The following is a 15,914-nucleotide window of genomic DNA, read 5'->3' as shown; positions in this document are numbered from 1 at the left end:
CAACTGGACCCAAATCCAGACTAGATTCTCGACACCCAGGGTCCCTAAGGTCAGCTGCTGGAGGCTGAAGACTTGGGTTGCAGCCTGAATTAGAGCATGCTGAAGCTGCTAGTTTTGAGGGCAAATTCGGACACGTAGGTCATCACGACAGTTCCCATACCACATTGGTGAGCAGCAGACATTGCCATGCCCCCAAGGAGAGTCAAAAAAATGTGATGCAATCGCACAGCAGCACATAGCATAACTGCATTTTATTAAGATCAGCTCGCAGTCACAAAAGAAGACCCAGGTAACTACCAACCGGTGAGCTTGATATTGATACCAGGAAAGTCATAGAACAGATAATTCAACAGCCAGTCTTTGAACACTTAGAAAAGGATGCTGTGATTACTGATGTCCAGCATGGGTTTCTCAAAAGCAAGTCATGCCAGACAAATCTCATTTCTTTTTTTCGAAGGCAGCCCTGTTTAGGGAAGCTTTTAATGTTTGATGGATTACTGTATTTTAGTATTTTGTTGGAAGCTGCCCAGAGTGGCTGGGGAAGCCCAGCCCAATTGGTGGGGTATAAATAATAAATTATTATTATTATTATTATTGTTGTTGTTGTTGTTGTTGTTGTTAAATTACAAGCTTGGTGGATCAGGGGAATGCTGTGGACATATTGTATCTTGACTTCAGTAAGCCTTTTAACAAAGCCCCCCATGATATTCTTGTGGAGAAGCTTTATAAATAACTTGGCTGAAGGAACTGAGGGGATGCTCATCCAATCTGCAGATGACATCAAACTGTAGAAGGCAGAATTAGAACTCAAAATGACTTCAACAGATTGGAGAACTGGACCCAAGCTAACGAAATGAATTTCAATGGGAACAATGGGAACTTAGGCAGGAAGAACCAGCTGCAAAAATATAAGCTGTAATGATCTCTGGCAGGCAAGCAAGCCCCGATAAGAAGCAATGACTCTCCGGCAGTTTTATGTACATTTATTTACAACAAAACACATCCAGAGCATGGCTTCTCACCTGCTTGCATTGACGATAGTTGGCCAGTCTGAAATTTCGCTCCTCCCACAGCAGGAAGGACACCAAACTCCCACCTTTCCCCTCTTGCCCTTCTGTTGCCCTCTGATCTTATTCAGTCTCCTAGAATGGGGACTGAAAGGCTGGCCTTCCCCCTCCCCCCTTTCACTTGACACAGTCTCAGACTTCTGCTTATCTGCTGATTGCCTAGCAACGCTCTAGCTGACTTCCAACTCTTCCTCTTCTTGAGAGCTAACAGTGTCTTCCTCTGGAAGGGGGGGTCGAACTGCCCATCTTGAGTTTGTCAGTCAGCTCTCATCTGCAGAGTCGGTCCCTCTTTCACTTAGTTCAGTTTCTGAATCTGACTCTTTCCTTGCACTCTGGTGAGCCACATTCCTAACATAAGATGGGGGACACCTGGCTTACTAGTAGTACATGTGAAAAGGATCTAGGGATCTTGGTAGACCACAAGCTTAACATGAGTCAGCAGTGTGATGTAGCAGCAGAAAAAGCTACGGATTTTAGAAGGCTGCATCAGCAGAAGTCTAGTGTCCAGATCAAAGGAAGTAATAGTACAGTACCACTCTATTCTGCTTTGGTCAGACCACACCTGGAATCCTGTGTCCAGTTCTGGGCACCACAATTTAAGGAGGATGTTGACAAGCTGGAAAGTGCACAGAGCAAGGCGACCAAGAAGGCAACAACACTGCCAAAAAATTTGCAGAGCTGCTGCTAATGAAATCAAGAGTTGACAATCCTGGCCTAGATAGTCCGACTCAGCGTAAGGCAGCTGCCGACATTTCAGTCGTTAGCCATAGTGTGTGAGTGGTGATGCAGCAATTTGCCTGTGTCATTCCTGACCATATCCAGTGATTAATGGTGAGGCTATAAGCAACAGGGGAAATTTGTGCTTGTGAAGTGCCATCCAAAGCAGAAGTCTTCAAAGCAAGAGCAGAAATCCCCTCAAATCTCTGTGGTCCTGTTATTCTTTGACATAAATCTCTCAGCAGCTTTTAATCATGTGTCATCTGCAACCACATCCAGCTGTTTCATAACCAAATAACCCACAGCAACAGACATAAAACTCTCTTTTAAACAAACAGTTTCACTAAATTTCCCAGCTATGGTTGTGACCCCCCCCCAAAAAAAAGGGACAGAGCGCTTGTGTGTGGTGGCAGCACAAGGGCAGGAGGAGGGAATTGCAGACGCTTCATAGCTTCATGTATCCATTTCATGTAGGCAGGTTCCAAAACAACCAGACAAATATCAAGTTGCAGTTACCATAAGGGCATTTCTTCTACAATTTTCAATAATGATGAGGCAGGTGGGTTTCATATGCATCACAGTGGTGACTAACGGTAGTTATAACCATAGAGGTGCATTGCATGGATAAGATGGCATACCACCAGTGGTAAGGCAAAACCACACAAGACACTGAACCACTTGTCCCTGGCTGCCTATCTATCTCATGTGAGTGTTTCTATACAGCTGGAAGGTTTGATTTGCATCACTGGAAAGTGGGTGTACCGGATTGGCCCCATCCACTCAGAATTTTAGCTGTATGTAAGAAGTCTGCAAGTAACAGACACACATAGGAAGATGAAAACCTTTGATAAATTATGTCTCCTTTGTTAGAATGTACAGATGTTATTCTTACTTGTCTTTTGTACTAAATCAATCTTCATTGGTAGGGTGCTGGAACAAACAAGTGGGCTGCAAGCCATTACTTAATTAAAGTTTTGAACTACTGTAGATATATTATAAGCTGTTCAAAATAATGCAAATAGACTGACTGAAAAAAGACTGCTGCAGAGACAGAAACAAAATGTATTAATGCTGATGTACTACTTCCAGAATCCCTGCAACAGGGTGAGCTCCCATTGCTCGGTCCCTGCTCCTGCCAACCTAGCAGTTCAAAAGCACGTCAAAGTGCAAGTAGATTAATAGGTTCCTCTGGCAGGAAGGTAAACGGCGTTTCCGTGAACTGCTCTGGTTCACCAGAAACATCTTAGTCATGCTGGCCACATGACCCAGAAGCTGTCTGCGGACAAACAACAGCTCCCTCAGTCAGTAAAATGAGATGCGCACCGCAACCTCAGAGTCATTCGCGACTTAACAGTCAGGGGTCCCTTTACCTATCCCTTCCAGATATGTGGTAATAGGAGTCACAATGAATGTCTGTAATTATTACTCATTGTAAACTTGATGATGATGATAATGATAGTACCCCACCCATCTGACTGGGTCTCCCCAGCCACTCTGGGTGGTTTAGAGCATATACAGAAACATAACAAAACAAAACAACAAGCATTAAAAACTTCACCAAACAGGGCTGCCTTCAGATGTCTTCTAAAGGTTTTATAGTTACTTATCTCCTTGACATCTGATGGGAGGGCGTTCTACAGGGCGGGTGCCACCACTGAAAAGGCCCTCTGCTTGGTTCCCTATAACCTCACTTCTCACAGTGAGGGAACCACCAGAAGACACTTGGAGCTGGACATCAGTGTCTGGGCTGAATGATGGGGTGAAAATAATGTATGCGATATACTATACAGTGGTACCTTGGGTTACATACACTTCAGGTTACAGACTCCGTGAACCCAGAAATAATAACTTGGGTTAAGAACTTTGCTTCAGGGTGAGAACAGAAATCATGCTCCGGTGGCGCGGCAGCAGCAGGAGGCCCCATTAGCTAAAGTGGTGCTTCAGGTTAAGAACAGTTTCAGGTTAAGAACGGACCTCCGGAATGAATTAAGTACTTAACCCAAGGTACCACTGTATAAGGGGAAATTGTTTTGCCAAAAAATGCGTATTCAGCAAAATTGCATACAGCAGTGTGCATAACAGAAGAAACTCACATTTGGAGGCTGATGAATTTTCATAAGGACATTGCAAACAGATATGGAAATGCAGACACTCAGACTGAAAATTTAGAAAGTGAGAAACTGAAACTGAAATTGACAGAGTTGACCACCCCTAGTTCCAACACTGGCAGAAATTACTTGGTCATCTGAAAAATAACTTAACTGTGAAAGAAAGAAAGAAAGAAAGAAAGAAAGAAAGAAAGAAAGAAAGAAAGAAAGAAAGAAAGAAAGAAAGAAAGAAAGAAAGAAAGAAACCCCACCCATGAGAATTTCACTAAATTATTTCCCTCCCCTTTAATAATTTTCAAATGTAGTTTCTTTTTTCATGAATTGATGGGGAGTGGTAAAAATATAGAAGAAAATTTCAGCACAGCACTGCTTTGTTCATGTTATGCTGGATTTTCCTACCAGTTTACTTTTTACAAGCGCTTCTTATTATCATGCTAATTAAGAGAGAGGGAGAGGTGGCTAACAATGATAATGAGTAAAAAAAAGAACAGCCCTCGCTATGAGAGCAGAACAAGAAATTGGAACCCAGGATGGCAAAACGGTGACTTTGATCCATTGATGGGATTGCAGAAGAGCATTCTGAATTTTCAAACAGGTTCAGCACCCTGTGTATAAACAGAGTTGCTCTCAGAGTTTCTGTACTAAGTTATCCTTTTTCGCTTGCTAGGATTCTATCATTTTAGTTTCCAAAAGAAAAGCACAATCATTGTATACGCCTAGAATCATTCAAAGGGATCCCAAGGGTCATCAAGTCCAATCCCCCATCATGCAGGAATCACAACTATGAATCCCTGGCAGATGGCCATCCAACCTCTGCTTAAAAACTTCCAAGGAAGAAGACTCCACCACATTCTGAAGTAGTCTGTTCCATTGTCGAACACCTCTTTGAATCAGAAAGTTCTTCTTTGTCATTTGAATTCATTGGTTTGGGGCCTACGGCCTGGTACAGCAGTAAAGAAGCTTACTCAATCTTCCATGTGACAACTCTTCAGGTACTTGAATATAGCTCTTCTCCCACCTCCCTATCTCCTCTTCTCCATACCCAGCTCTCTCAGCCGTCCCTTCTAAGGCTTGGTTTCCAGACCTTTTATCACCTTGATCACACACAAGTATCACTGCCAAGTGTTTGAGTTTCTTTGGGAATGAGTTAGCATAATTTATCCGGAAGGGTAGTAATTAAATTACATACACCGGGGAAGAAGAAGAAAAACTTTATTCAACTGAATCTGCCAAAAAAGATTGAAGTTTACACATGGAATTGCATAAAATATTCTAGTTTCAATTTTTATGATTTATTTATTTTATTTCTACACTGCCCGTCCTCTCTTTGGCACCTAGGACAGTGTACAGGTAAGCAAAAAATTCAAACAAAAATAAAATATTAAAAACATTGTACGATATAATAGCACTATGCATTGACTCTTATCTGAATAATGAGGTGGATTGGAGTACTACCAACTCAGATTGCACCACTAACAAGGCATGTCAAGGTGGATCAGAGATTCACCCATCTTCTAACTAGCTCAGTTTTTCCATAAAGCTAAATGCATGACCAACATCCTCACCTTTCTCTTTATTTCTCTGAGAACCAGAACCAGACTGACTGAACAAACACTCAGCGTTCAAGGGGGAAGAAGGCAGCGAGGCGAAGGGAGACGGTGGAGAGACAGGAGGTCATCTTTCATTTTGACAGACAGGTCTAACCTTTAATTACAGCAAATTATTTCCCCTATACACACCAATCAGTGATTTGGGAAGAGAAAGGAGAGATGTTGAAGGAAACACATGGATCATCCTTAACCTCTGAGTTTTGGCTGTGACAGAAGGGCATTAGCAAAGGAGTTGGACAAACAGGGCCCCAGAACGCTCTGTCAGAGCAACACTATATCTCTAGGCAGCCTTGCTCAGCCAAAGGGCTCTGGGCTGGGTGAGTTTCGTCCCCTCCAAATTTACTGTGGTTCAGGGCCAGCTCTACCATGAGGCAGTATGAGCCAGCTGCCTCTGGTGACAAATCCTGAAGGACAGAAAGGGGCTAGAAAGGCATGCCTTGTGGTGTGCCCTGCAACCCTGAGGCCAGCTTCCTGCCCCAGCATGGCCAGCACACCAGTGAGAAGGTGTGAGGTGTCCCGCCTTAGGCAGCATGCGCCACATGGGGCAAGAGATCTTGATCCGGATTCAGCTTCAGGTAAACCAAAGACATAGATGAAAGCCAAAGCCAGGGAAAGCAGTGGCAACACATGAAAGAACGCCCCCTTTTCCCCAAGCCTCTCTGTGGAAGAGGGGCCCTCCCACAGAGAGGCTGCATTGCCACTGGCCTTCATGGGCCCGATCTGGGGAAGGCATGGGTGGCAAAGGTTGTTGGGCCAGCAACAATCTATCCCACACATTTCGAAGAGTTAACTCTTCCAGTTTGTGCTTCTGTTTGAACAGAGCTCATGGTCAAGATAAAAAATATGCCTGGATTTAGGCTAGGCCTGAAGTTGAGCTCACAACCTCACCATAGACTGACCTTCCTTGGGAATCTGCACTTTGTGTATCCTAGGCCTCCTGTCTTTAACCCAGGCAAAGAAACAAATTCTGCATTTGTTTGTTTGTTTGTTTGTTTGTTGCGTTTATATCCCACCTCCTTTTCCAAGGTGTCACACATGGTTCTCCCCCCTCTTCATTTAATCCCCACAACAACCCTGTGAGGTAGGTTAGGCTAAGAAATGGTGACTGGCCCAGGGAGCTTCATGGCTGAGTGGAGGCTAGAACCCCAGACTCCCAGGTCCGAGTCTCTAACCACCACAGCATGCTATCACTGTTGAATTCAGTGATTCAAAAGAGCATTGTCCCAGGAAACAGCCACACCAATTCTAGGGGCTGGAAGCGTTGTCAGCCCCTTCAATATTAGCAGAGGGCTCCAACCCCCCCCCCCTCCAATATTATTGAGGCAGAGGAGGCCAAACTGCTGAGCTGAGTGCAGTGCAGAATCCGAGGCAGGCTCCTGAGCGCTAGAGAGAAGCCATTACCATTGAAGCTACATGGTACTGGGCAAAGCAGCCTCCCGATGCCGCGCCTCCTCCCGACGTCACACGCACAATGCGCTGCCTCTGCCCCCCTCCCCAATCTTTGGCACAATGCACTGCCTCTGCCCCCCTCCCCAATCTTTGGCACAATGCGCTGCCTCTGCCAGGAAGCATAGCCCGTAATCCAGCCACAGCAGAGAACCCGAAAGGAAGGGTGGGTGTCCTGATGCTAACAGCCAAAAGGTCACACAGTTACTCAGCAAATAATGAGCCAGGTCCATTTCCTGATGGCTTTCTGGTGGAGATGCAGAATAATTCCACTGGCCCACTTGTCTCTCCCAGACAGAGCTGCGCACACTCCGAAGAACAACTTGCCAAAAGAGTGCTCCACATAGGAATGAGCCAAAATCATTCTACAGCCAACGTGCTGGGGGGCGGGGGGGTGAGGTTTTTTAATAGAAATGGTAGACCAGAGTTTCACAAGAACATCTAATTAACATGTATTGTGAGGCTTGAAAGCCATTTGTGTGTCTCATTATGTCCCATGGTATCTGAGAGCTTCATGGCAAAAAAAGCATTTCCAGGTTGATAGAGGGGGAAATCACAAACACCATCTTTTTAAAGAGCTGTTTGAATAAGATGCATATCGTTTCCACAATGGGGGAAAGAGTTGGTCAATTATTTTGGCATTTTCGCAAAAATGTACCTTGCTTTCAGCAGGGCTTGGGGAAAATATTTTAAATTCCTGGGGGTTGGTATAAAATTTCAAGGTGTCATTTGTGCACAGGGATAGACAACTGTTTCAGATTCTGGGGAAATCATTTGCCTGCGTACCTGTGCACCTCAGCACCTGAAACTCCCCAGCCTTCCTTTTAATATTATAAGACTCTAGGAAAGGAGGGAAATTTCATTTGATCTAAAGTGAGCTGTCTTGAATGTGTGTTAGGGATGATATTTCTAAAAATATACAGTAAAGTACTGCCACAGAACATATGTAACTAATGCAGCTTGTATGATGTTGACTTAATAGGAAATACTAATAACAACAGTTTGTGTTCTTTTAAAAAACAAAACACACCACAGCCTTAAACATTGCTCTATTTTAGGACATCATAACATGCAAGTACCGTATTTTTCGCCCTATAGGACGCACTTTTTCCCCTCCAAAAATGAAGGGAAAATGTGTGTGCGTCCTATGGGGCGAATGCAGGCTTTCGCTGAAGCCTGGAGAGAGAGAGACGTCGGTGCGCACCGACCCCTCTCGCTCTACAGGCTTCAGGAAGATATCTGCAAGCCTTGCAAGCCCGGCGGGAGGTCCAGCGGGCTTGCAAGGCTTGAGGGCAGCAGCCTGCAGCCCACAAGCTCAGGGGACAGAGGGGAGGCGCAGCGCCACCACCCTGCTATTCCCCGACCTGGTCTGGCGGCTGGCGGGGGGGGGGGGAGAAGCAAGCTTGCTTCTCCCCATCGCCAACCCCACAAGCTTGGGGGATGGCGGGGAGGCGGAGCACCGCCACCCCGCTATTCCCGGACCTGGTCTGGAGGCTGGCGGGGGAGGGGGAGAAGCAAGCTTGCTTCTCCCCATCACCAGCCCCACAAGCTCGGGGGACAGCGGGGCAAGCCGCTGCCCCACGGAGGCTAGAGAGGCTGTCCCTGAAGGCAGAAGAGGGAGATGGAGCGCTCCGTCTCCCTCTTCTAGCTTGGGGATGGCTGCACAAACCTGGGGGGGGAATAAAAAATTTCCCCTTGATTTCCCCCCCAAAAAACTAGGTGCGTCCTATGGGCCGGTGCGTCCTATAGGGCGAAAAATACAGTAGATATTTCACAGTTATTGAGATTTCACAAGTTTTTATGGCATTTGATTTAGCTTGTAAAATTTGGCACTGAGAAAATCTGGAGATCAAAGCCAACAACTTCCTCACCTTCTGCTTTGCACATTTTTCACACCTGTTCACAACCATTGTTCTCTTTTGCTGCTGCTTAAGTGCCATTGGCATGATCACCTGACAGCGCCCTCTAGCCAATCAGATCTGACTATGTGACAACATCACTCAGAGTGAAGAGTTTGGAATAAGGTGCATTGAAGGACCACCATCCCGTGTGGACTTGCCTACACACTGCGTGCTCAGCAGATGCCTTGCTCCACATCCGGCGGCCTTCAGAAGCCCAGCTAGCAATGACAAAAGAACCAGGACTTCTCAAGTTTGACACCCAGGCTGTGGAATTCCCTGCCCCAACAGGGATGTTTCTGTGATGTTTTCTCCGGAAATTGCAGTGATTTTTTTTTAACTCTGTGAAGTGAAGTTTTTATTTACTTTTTATTTATGTTTTCTGCTGGCTCTGGTTTGTGTGTATGTACATATTTTGATGTGTTTTGCATACACTCTCAATTTGTGTAGCTTTTTCTTCTCCCAAAGATATCCCACAAGCACCCCAAAGTTGATGGGCATTGCTATTCAGATGGTGTGTTGCACTGCATCTTGTGACTGATTATGTGGAGCAGAGGTTACCTGCCCCCCTCCCCAATATTTTTTCAAGTTGGCACCCATGCCTGCAAAGCAGCAGAGGTTTCCTTCTTCTAGATGGGCTACATTCCCAGGTTGATGAGCCCCATCTTCCCCTCACTTCCCTCCACAGCACGGGCAGAAACAGCCTTCTTGACTGTCTGACCCATTCTTGGTCTTACCTGCTCCATCCGCTGGAGCCTGTCTTTGCAAGCAGGGGAAGACCGTAACTCACTAAGGGTTTGAGACCCATCAGCAGCCCTACCCTCACCTCACCTACTGTAGCTGGTCAGTGGAAGCCATTTACTGGGGTGTGGCTGCTGCCACATGATGACAGCTCCTAGGAGCCACAGGTGAGAGCTAAATGCAGGGTGGGGACCAAAGGTGGGGAAACGACCCTAGAAAGAGCACATGTCCCCACCAGAGATACTCCCCTTCCCCTAACACCCCATACACAGCATTCATATACATTCAAAGCTGGAAAATAAAAAGTTCAAGCAAATATAGAAAACTTCCCATTGTCCTGAGTGCTGGTACAGAGGGAACCACATCTCTGATGCTCAGGTGGCACCACCAGGAAAGGACTTTGGGGCAGAGGTCCAGAGCTGCACTCAGCAAAATGAGCAGCAGGGTCCCCAAATGCAGCAGGGATCATTTGCCCCATTTTGAAATCAATTAAAGAGGAGGGCATAATCATATTTGAAGTAAACAAAGTTAAACACATTAGCACTTAAATCCCTTCCCCTCTGTGACCATTAAGAGCATTAAGTGCAGAGTCTTAAGTGATCCCTGCACATTGCTGGTGGGTTTCTTTCCATGTTATGGCAGCTCCACAGCCTGCTGCCACCAGGCACCAAGATTTCCCCCCTAACACTGCTCCAGGTGGCTAGTTGTGTGTGACTGGCTGACTGGGTTGGTGTAAAAGATCCAGTTTCACCGAGTGCAGATTGGCTGGGTGGCCTCGACAACGAGGATGTGCTCCCTCTTGTCCTCATCACCCCTCAGGCACACATACAACTTGCAAAGACTGCTAACCTAGGGCAGAGGTGACCACCTACTTGGATGGCTTTAAAAGAGGATTGGGCAAATTCAAGGAGGAGGAGGAGGTGGCTACTGATGCTTATGAGCCATGATAGTTATGCTATAGCAGATATAGTCATGGTTGGCCACTGTGAGAACAGGATGCTGGACTAGATGGGTTTGATCCAGCAGGCTCTTCTTATGTTCTCATTTCCACATCCATTCACTAAAGGGTACCAACAATATCTGCTCTGCTGTGAAGGGACAGCTCCCACAGGCCTCCTCCTCCTCCCCTGTCCCCTGGGGGCAGCCATTTCATCAGAGTGCCTCAGTGGGAGATATGGCAAGAAGGGTTCATGCCACCAGCTTTGCTGAAAGACCAGCTGCATCAGGCATCACCTATCTCTGAACTGTGCCAGCTGCTCATTATAAGAAGAACTGAGGTGTCCCCCTCCCTCTTCTCTGCCTGTCCCTTTCCCCTTGTGTGTTGGGGGGGGGGTGTTTTATTGGACTGTAAGCCTGCAGGCAGAGACTGTCTTGCTATAGTTGGTTGTATGAAAGCTGCTCTGAGATCCCTTTGGGCCGAAGAGCGGGATAGAAACGCTCTAAATAAATAAAATCAATAAATTGAATCCCCAACAGGAGAGGCATGTTTTGTGGGTAGGATGGGAGACACAAATGTTCACAGAATGCACGCTCGCCTTCCATTCAAGCAATGCCTTAGCTCTTCTGCGACTTTTATCATAGGTATGTTTACTTTCTTTTCTTTTTTAAAGCAAAGCAGATTCTGCTCCCCCCTCCCGCCCCCGCCCCTATTTCAGAGACAATAAAGCAGAGCCTGTTTTCACATTCTGCATGCTCTGGGGCCAGAGAGCTAAATGGACTGGGGAAAGTCTAAAGCATGTGGCAGCCGGTTTCCAGTGTGAAAACATTCCATGTTGCACCTCCTCCTCTGGCAATTCATTTCCAGGTAAGAGCACAGCCCTCACTTTAACGGATAATAAGGGGAACTGGCAGCCCAACTCTGCTCTGCCGTTCTGGATTTGAGCTTTATATGGTTTTCTCAAGACCACATGTGTGCTCTGCGGTGACAGAAATACTTTCCATATGAGCAGCCACAGTCTCTCTCTAGCCAGGGCAAGGTAAGTCGGGGGGGGGGGCTCCAGCTAAGTCATAGAGCACATGCTTCTCATGCAAAAACCCCGGTATCTCCAGGGTGAGGGCTGAGAAAGACACACACACCCTGGAACCCTGGAAAGATGCTGCAGTCAGTGTATGCAATAATGAGGCACCTGGATCAATGACCTGACACTGATAAAGGCTGCTTCCCATGTTCTTATGTCAGTCATTTTTCACTGTTTGTCGCCCATGGCTGTCACGGTATAAATCACACAGTGCTCTTGTGGGATAAAGCCACAGCTCAGTGGTAGAGCATCTGCTTTGCATGCAGAAGGTTCCAGATTCATTCGTCAGTATTTCTGGGAGAGACCCCATGTGAAATCCTGGAGAGCCACTTTTGATCAATGTGGACTATAATGAGGTAGACAAGAGAGCCACTTGATTCAGCATCAGACAGCTTCCTTTGTTCCAAGTCCATCTACAAATTCAGTAAGAAAAAAACCAGTGCAATAAGTTTAAAGCTCTTTAAGAGCAATCCTGGGGCAATGGGTAACCTCCTGGCATCATGAACTTCTATGTACTCGAAATTAGTTCAGACTCTGCTCCCAGGTGACCTATGCATTTATATTTAATTACTGGTACATCAGCCAAGGCAATTGCCAACCCAGAAGGACTTCCAAATAAAGCTCTGGTTTCAGAAATTGCTGGACTGATTCATCCTGCATCTCCTCCACAGGCACACAGTATATGGCTAGGAGTGAAAGTGATCTTCAGCCTCAAGCCAGCTGCCGGAGGCACAGATGTAAGCTCAGTTCACTCCAGCAGCAGTGAAAGTAGCTGAGAGGAGCCTATAAAGCTGCTGGAAATGTCTGACAAGACTAACAAAAGGCAGAGCTTGAAAACAGAGTCTCTGTTCCTCCCAAGACTGACACTTTTTCACTAGTTTTTCTGCACACAAGACGATTTCTGTCCACTGGTCATTATAAGCAGACATAAATGTGTACTTTAATTGGACAACTACAACCAGCTTTTTCATGGTAGTACTTAGAATAATCGAACCATTTTTTGTGGCGTGTGGTTTTCCAAATCCATGTACTAGATCTCTGAGATTTTTCATTTTAGTACGAGAACATTTGACATGGAAAGCTTGGATATTAAACACAAAGAAGGACGCCCCAATGATTTCAAATCATGTTGTCTTAAATTAAATAAATCACAGCATGTCTACTCAAAAGTAAGTCCTGCTGAGTACAAGAGAACTTACTTCCAGGTATGTAGGATTACAACTTCCATAAGAAACCGTAACAATCAACAACAGTAACAGTAACTATCAAAAGTAACAAGAATCCAACTTCAGATATTCATTTCAATATGTGACCAAACACATTCTATATAAAACCACAAACATGCATTCCAAAACACAGGCAACTTTCACAATTCCTTTGCTAGTGAATCCAAGACTTCTCAAAACATGTGGCAAGGACATGCTCATAACTAGAACGGTTGGGATATTTCCCCAAAACAAGCTAACAAAAAGTAGTCATCAGCAACTTCCATCACACACACTTCTTCCTACAGAACCCTCTAAGTGCACAACTTTCACAGAGTGTTGCAAACTGTCCAGCATTAAAGTTATTCCTACTGTTCTGCAAAGCAGAAAAACACAACACACCTCTTCCTCAAACAAAGCAAGGTGAACTAACTTTTTGGCAGCTGGCCCTGTCCCTTCCTTTGCACTGATGGCATGTAGCACAGCCACCATGCAAAGCAACCTGCTGTCTTTTTGACAGGACAAGGTGGGACAGAAGAAGGACCCTGAGAACAGAGATGATTTCTAACAAAGTGTTACACTCAGCTTACCTCTTCTTCAGGTCTCGCTAGCCTCACAGCTTGAAAGTGAAGCAATGTCAATAGCAGGTAGCTGGAAAACATGATAACCGAACCTGACAAGTCTCACAGGGTTGGGATCCCTTTTCATCAAGCACTAACAGCTAACAGATGGACTGGTCTCTCCAAAGTTTATCCTAGTCCTGCGCTGTTGCTCAGTGCATGTCTCTCTCCGCTGCCTCACTCACTCTGCTAACTACCGGGAGCTTCTGAGCTCAGCCACTCTGCTCTGAAGACAAGTGGTAAGCTGATCTTTTCATGTAATGACTTCTCTCTGCTTGGGGAGGGGGCTCATAGCGGCAGTGAGCTAAGGAAAGGGGTTGGGTTGTGTGTGTGTGTGTGTGTGTGTGCGTGTGTGTGTGTGTGCGCGCGCACACACACACACTTAGTATTAAGAAGGGGAGGCACCAGGAAATGGGCAACAACAAGTCTGGCATCTGCTCCAATTTATAAAACTTTTAAGAAGCTACAGTAACTTCCCCCACCCCTGCAAAAGGAATCTCACCAGTGCCTTATTAAGTTAGGCAGGCATGACTGGAGGATTGGAGGCTGAAGGTGCCTCTGGACAATTAAACAGTGAAAGCTTTTCAAGCAGCTGCCACTGCTCCAATTCCTTGCTATCTCCCCTCCCCAACATTTCTAGGAAATAATCAAGTATAACTTATTGGGAGGAAATGCAGAAAACCCCGGTTTACAGATACCCTGAAAACCTAACATTTCTCTGCAGTAATACTAAATGCTGCAAGATATACACCTGCGTCAATGGTTATGCATCCCAGGCAGACAGCTTAGGAGAGTCATCAGTTAGCAGCTCCTGTGCAGTATCTTGCCCAGCTTCCACTTGTCCCAACTGCCAACTCCATAATAAAAAGACAGGTGTGGAATTGGAACTTGGCAGTAATGAACTTGGGCAGGGTGGGGAACAGGCTGAGGCCTACCACATCCACTCCCTTCTTGAACTGGCCCAAGCCAGCCACTGACCAAGGCTATAACCACATGATGGAGAGCAGTTCTGCAACAGCCCCATATTCCCAGTTGCTTGTTGGTAACATTAGCACATACTCTACACAGGGGCTAAGAAAGCCAGTAGGGTCAATGTCAGCACCTATAAGTTGTGGGGATCTGATGGGGCCACCAACCCCAAGTGCCCAGCTCCCTTTTATTTGTTGATATGGATTTCTCTCCACTCTTCACCATGCACTCTCAAGGTGGGCAACATACAGCTTAAAACAGCAAGCAAGCTACATAACACAGCACAATGCTGAACAACCAATTAGACCATACCAAGCAACAAGCAAAAGCAGCAGCAACGCTGGATTTGTACCCTGGTCTCCCGGGTCTACCCACTGTGCTGCACTGGCTGACTATTGTCTGATGTGTATTCATACCATTGCTGATTTGTTCAATTGTGTTATAAAATTTCAATAATAATAGAAAAAGAACAGCCAGTTCCTCATCTTCCCCGGGGCCAATGGAACAGAAAAGACAACAAACTCCCTTGCTACCCCCCTTCTTCAGCTAGCTGTATGTGAGGTATCTCACGAGGAGGAGGCGCTCAGACAGGGACCTTTAAAGCACAGAGCTGTGCTTGGAAAGAGTACAGCAAAATGACAACAAGGTGTGGCTTCCCTAGGGAGGGAGTTCCAAAGTCTGGGAGCATCCACCAAGAAGGCCCTCTCCCACATCCCCACCAAGCGTACCTGGAAGGGTGGAGGGCCTCCCCTGAAGAACTCAAACCCTGGCAGGTTCATAGGAAGGAGCACCTCTTTCCAATAGCTTAGATCTAAGCCATGTAGGACTTCACAGGTGAGAACTAGCACTTTGATTTGTGCCTGGAAACAGACTGGTAGCCCATGGAGCTGTTGTACCAAGGGAGTTGTCTTCTCCCTATAACCAGCCCTGGTTAACAACCTCACTGCAGACCTTTGAGACAGCTGAAATTTCTGACCCCTTTTCAAAGGCAGCCCCATGTAGAGCATGCTACAGTAATCCAAACGGGATGCAACTAAAACAGGATGTTTTAATGTGCTTCATTTTTAGTATATGTGCTGTCAAAGCGAGCACTCACATGCTTCATTTTTGACCCACCAGAATTATTTACTTTTATTGTCTGCAGTACATTAGAGTGAACCTCTGAGGGCAGATGCCCAACCTTTGGTCTCTTGAGGTCTGTGGACACAGCATTACACTGTATGCACCTATAAGTGGTTCAATATGCTTATAGATTCTGATGTGTGAGAAAGTCTTGCCATACTAGCATTGGAAGAGGCCTTCAGTGCTAAATGACCACATTGCTGCATTTATTGATTCAATTTGCATTTAAAGGCAAACCAACCTAATTCCAAAACAATACACAAACTGAAACACAACCATTCTTTAACATCTGCACTTCTCCAACTGTTGCAAGGCAGTTCTCCAGCAAGGAATGTGTACAAACCCCCCATACACTATGAACTTATAAATGCATGTATTATTAAGAACAGCAAG

General features: G+C 45.8%; 1 protein-coding gene and 1 long non-coding RNA gene across 5 annotated transcripts in view; one reads left to right on the top strand and one right to left on the bottom strand.

The window, feature by feature from the left end:
* The window catches only part of LOC309356399, a 522,017-nt gene that overhangs the window by 203,985 nt on the left and 302,118 nt on the right, over window positions 1–15,914 (top strand). The gene's annotated exons all lie outside the window — the stretch shown is intronic.
* The window catches only part of THSD4 (thrombospondin type 1 domain containing 4), a 385,092-nt gene that overhangs the window by 114,195 nt on the left and 254,983 nt on the right, over window positions 1–15,914 (bottom strand). Inside the window, exon 1 of one of the 4 annotated variants that reach the window (XM_081887621.1) lies at window positions 13,401–13,731. The exons of the other annotated variants lie outside the window; for them this stretch is intronic. Within the exon in view, the coding sequence (XP_081743747.1) occupies window positions 13,401–13,472 (72 nt within the window). The 5' untranslated portion in view covers window positions 13,473–13,731. Of the gene's footprint in view, window positions 1–13,400; window positions 13,732–15,914 lie in introns of those variants that run through there. 4 annotated transcript variants of the gene reach the window in all.

The sequence above is a fragment of the Podarcis melisellensis genome, assembly GCF_964234715.1.
Source record: "Podarcis melisellensis genome assembly, chromosome: 14".
Classification (NCBI taxonomy): domain Eukaryota; kingdom Metazoa; phylum Chordata; class Lepidosauria; order Squamata; family Lacertidae; genus Podarcis; species Podarcis melisellensis.
The sequence above is the reverse complement of the archived record's forward strand: the minus strand, read 5'-3'. Positions and strand labels throughout refer to the sequence as shown.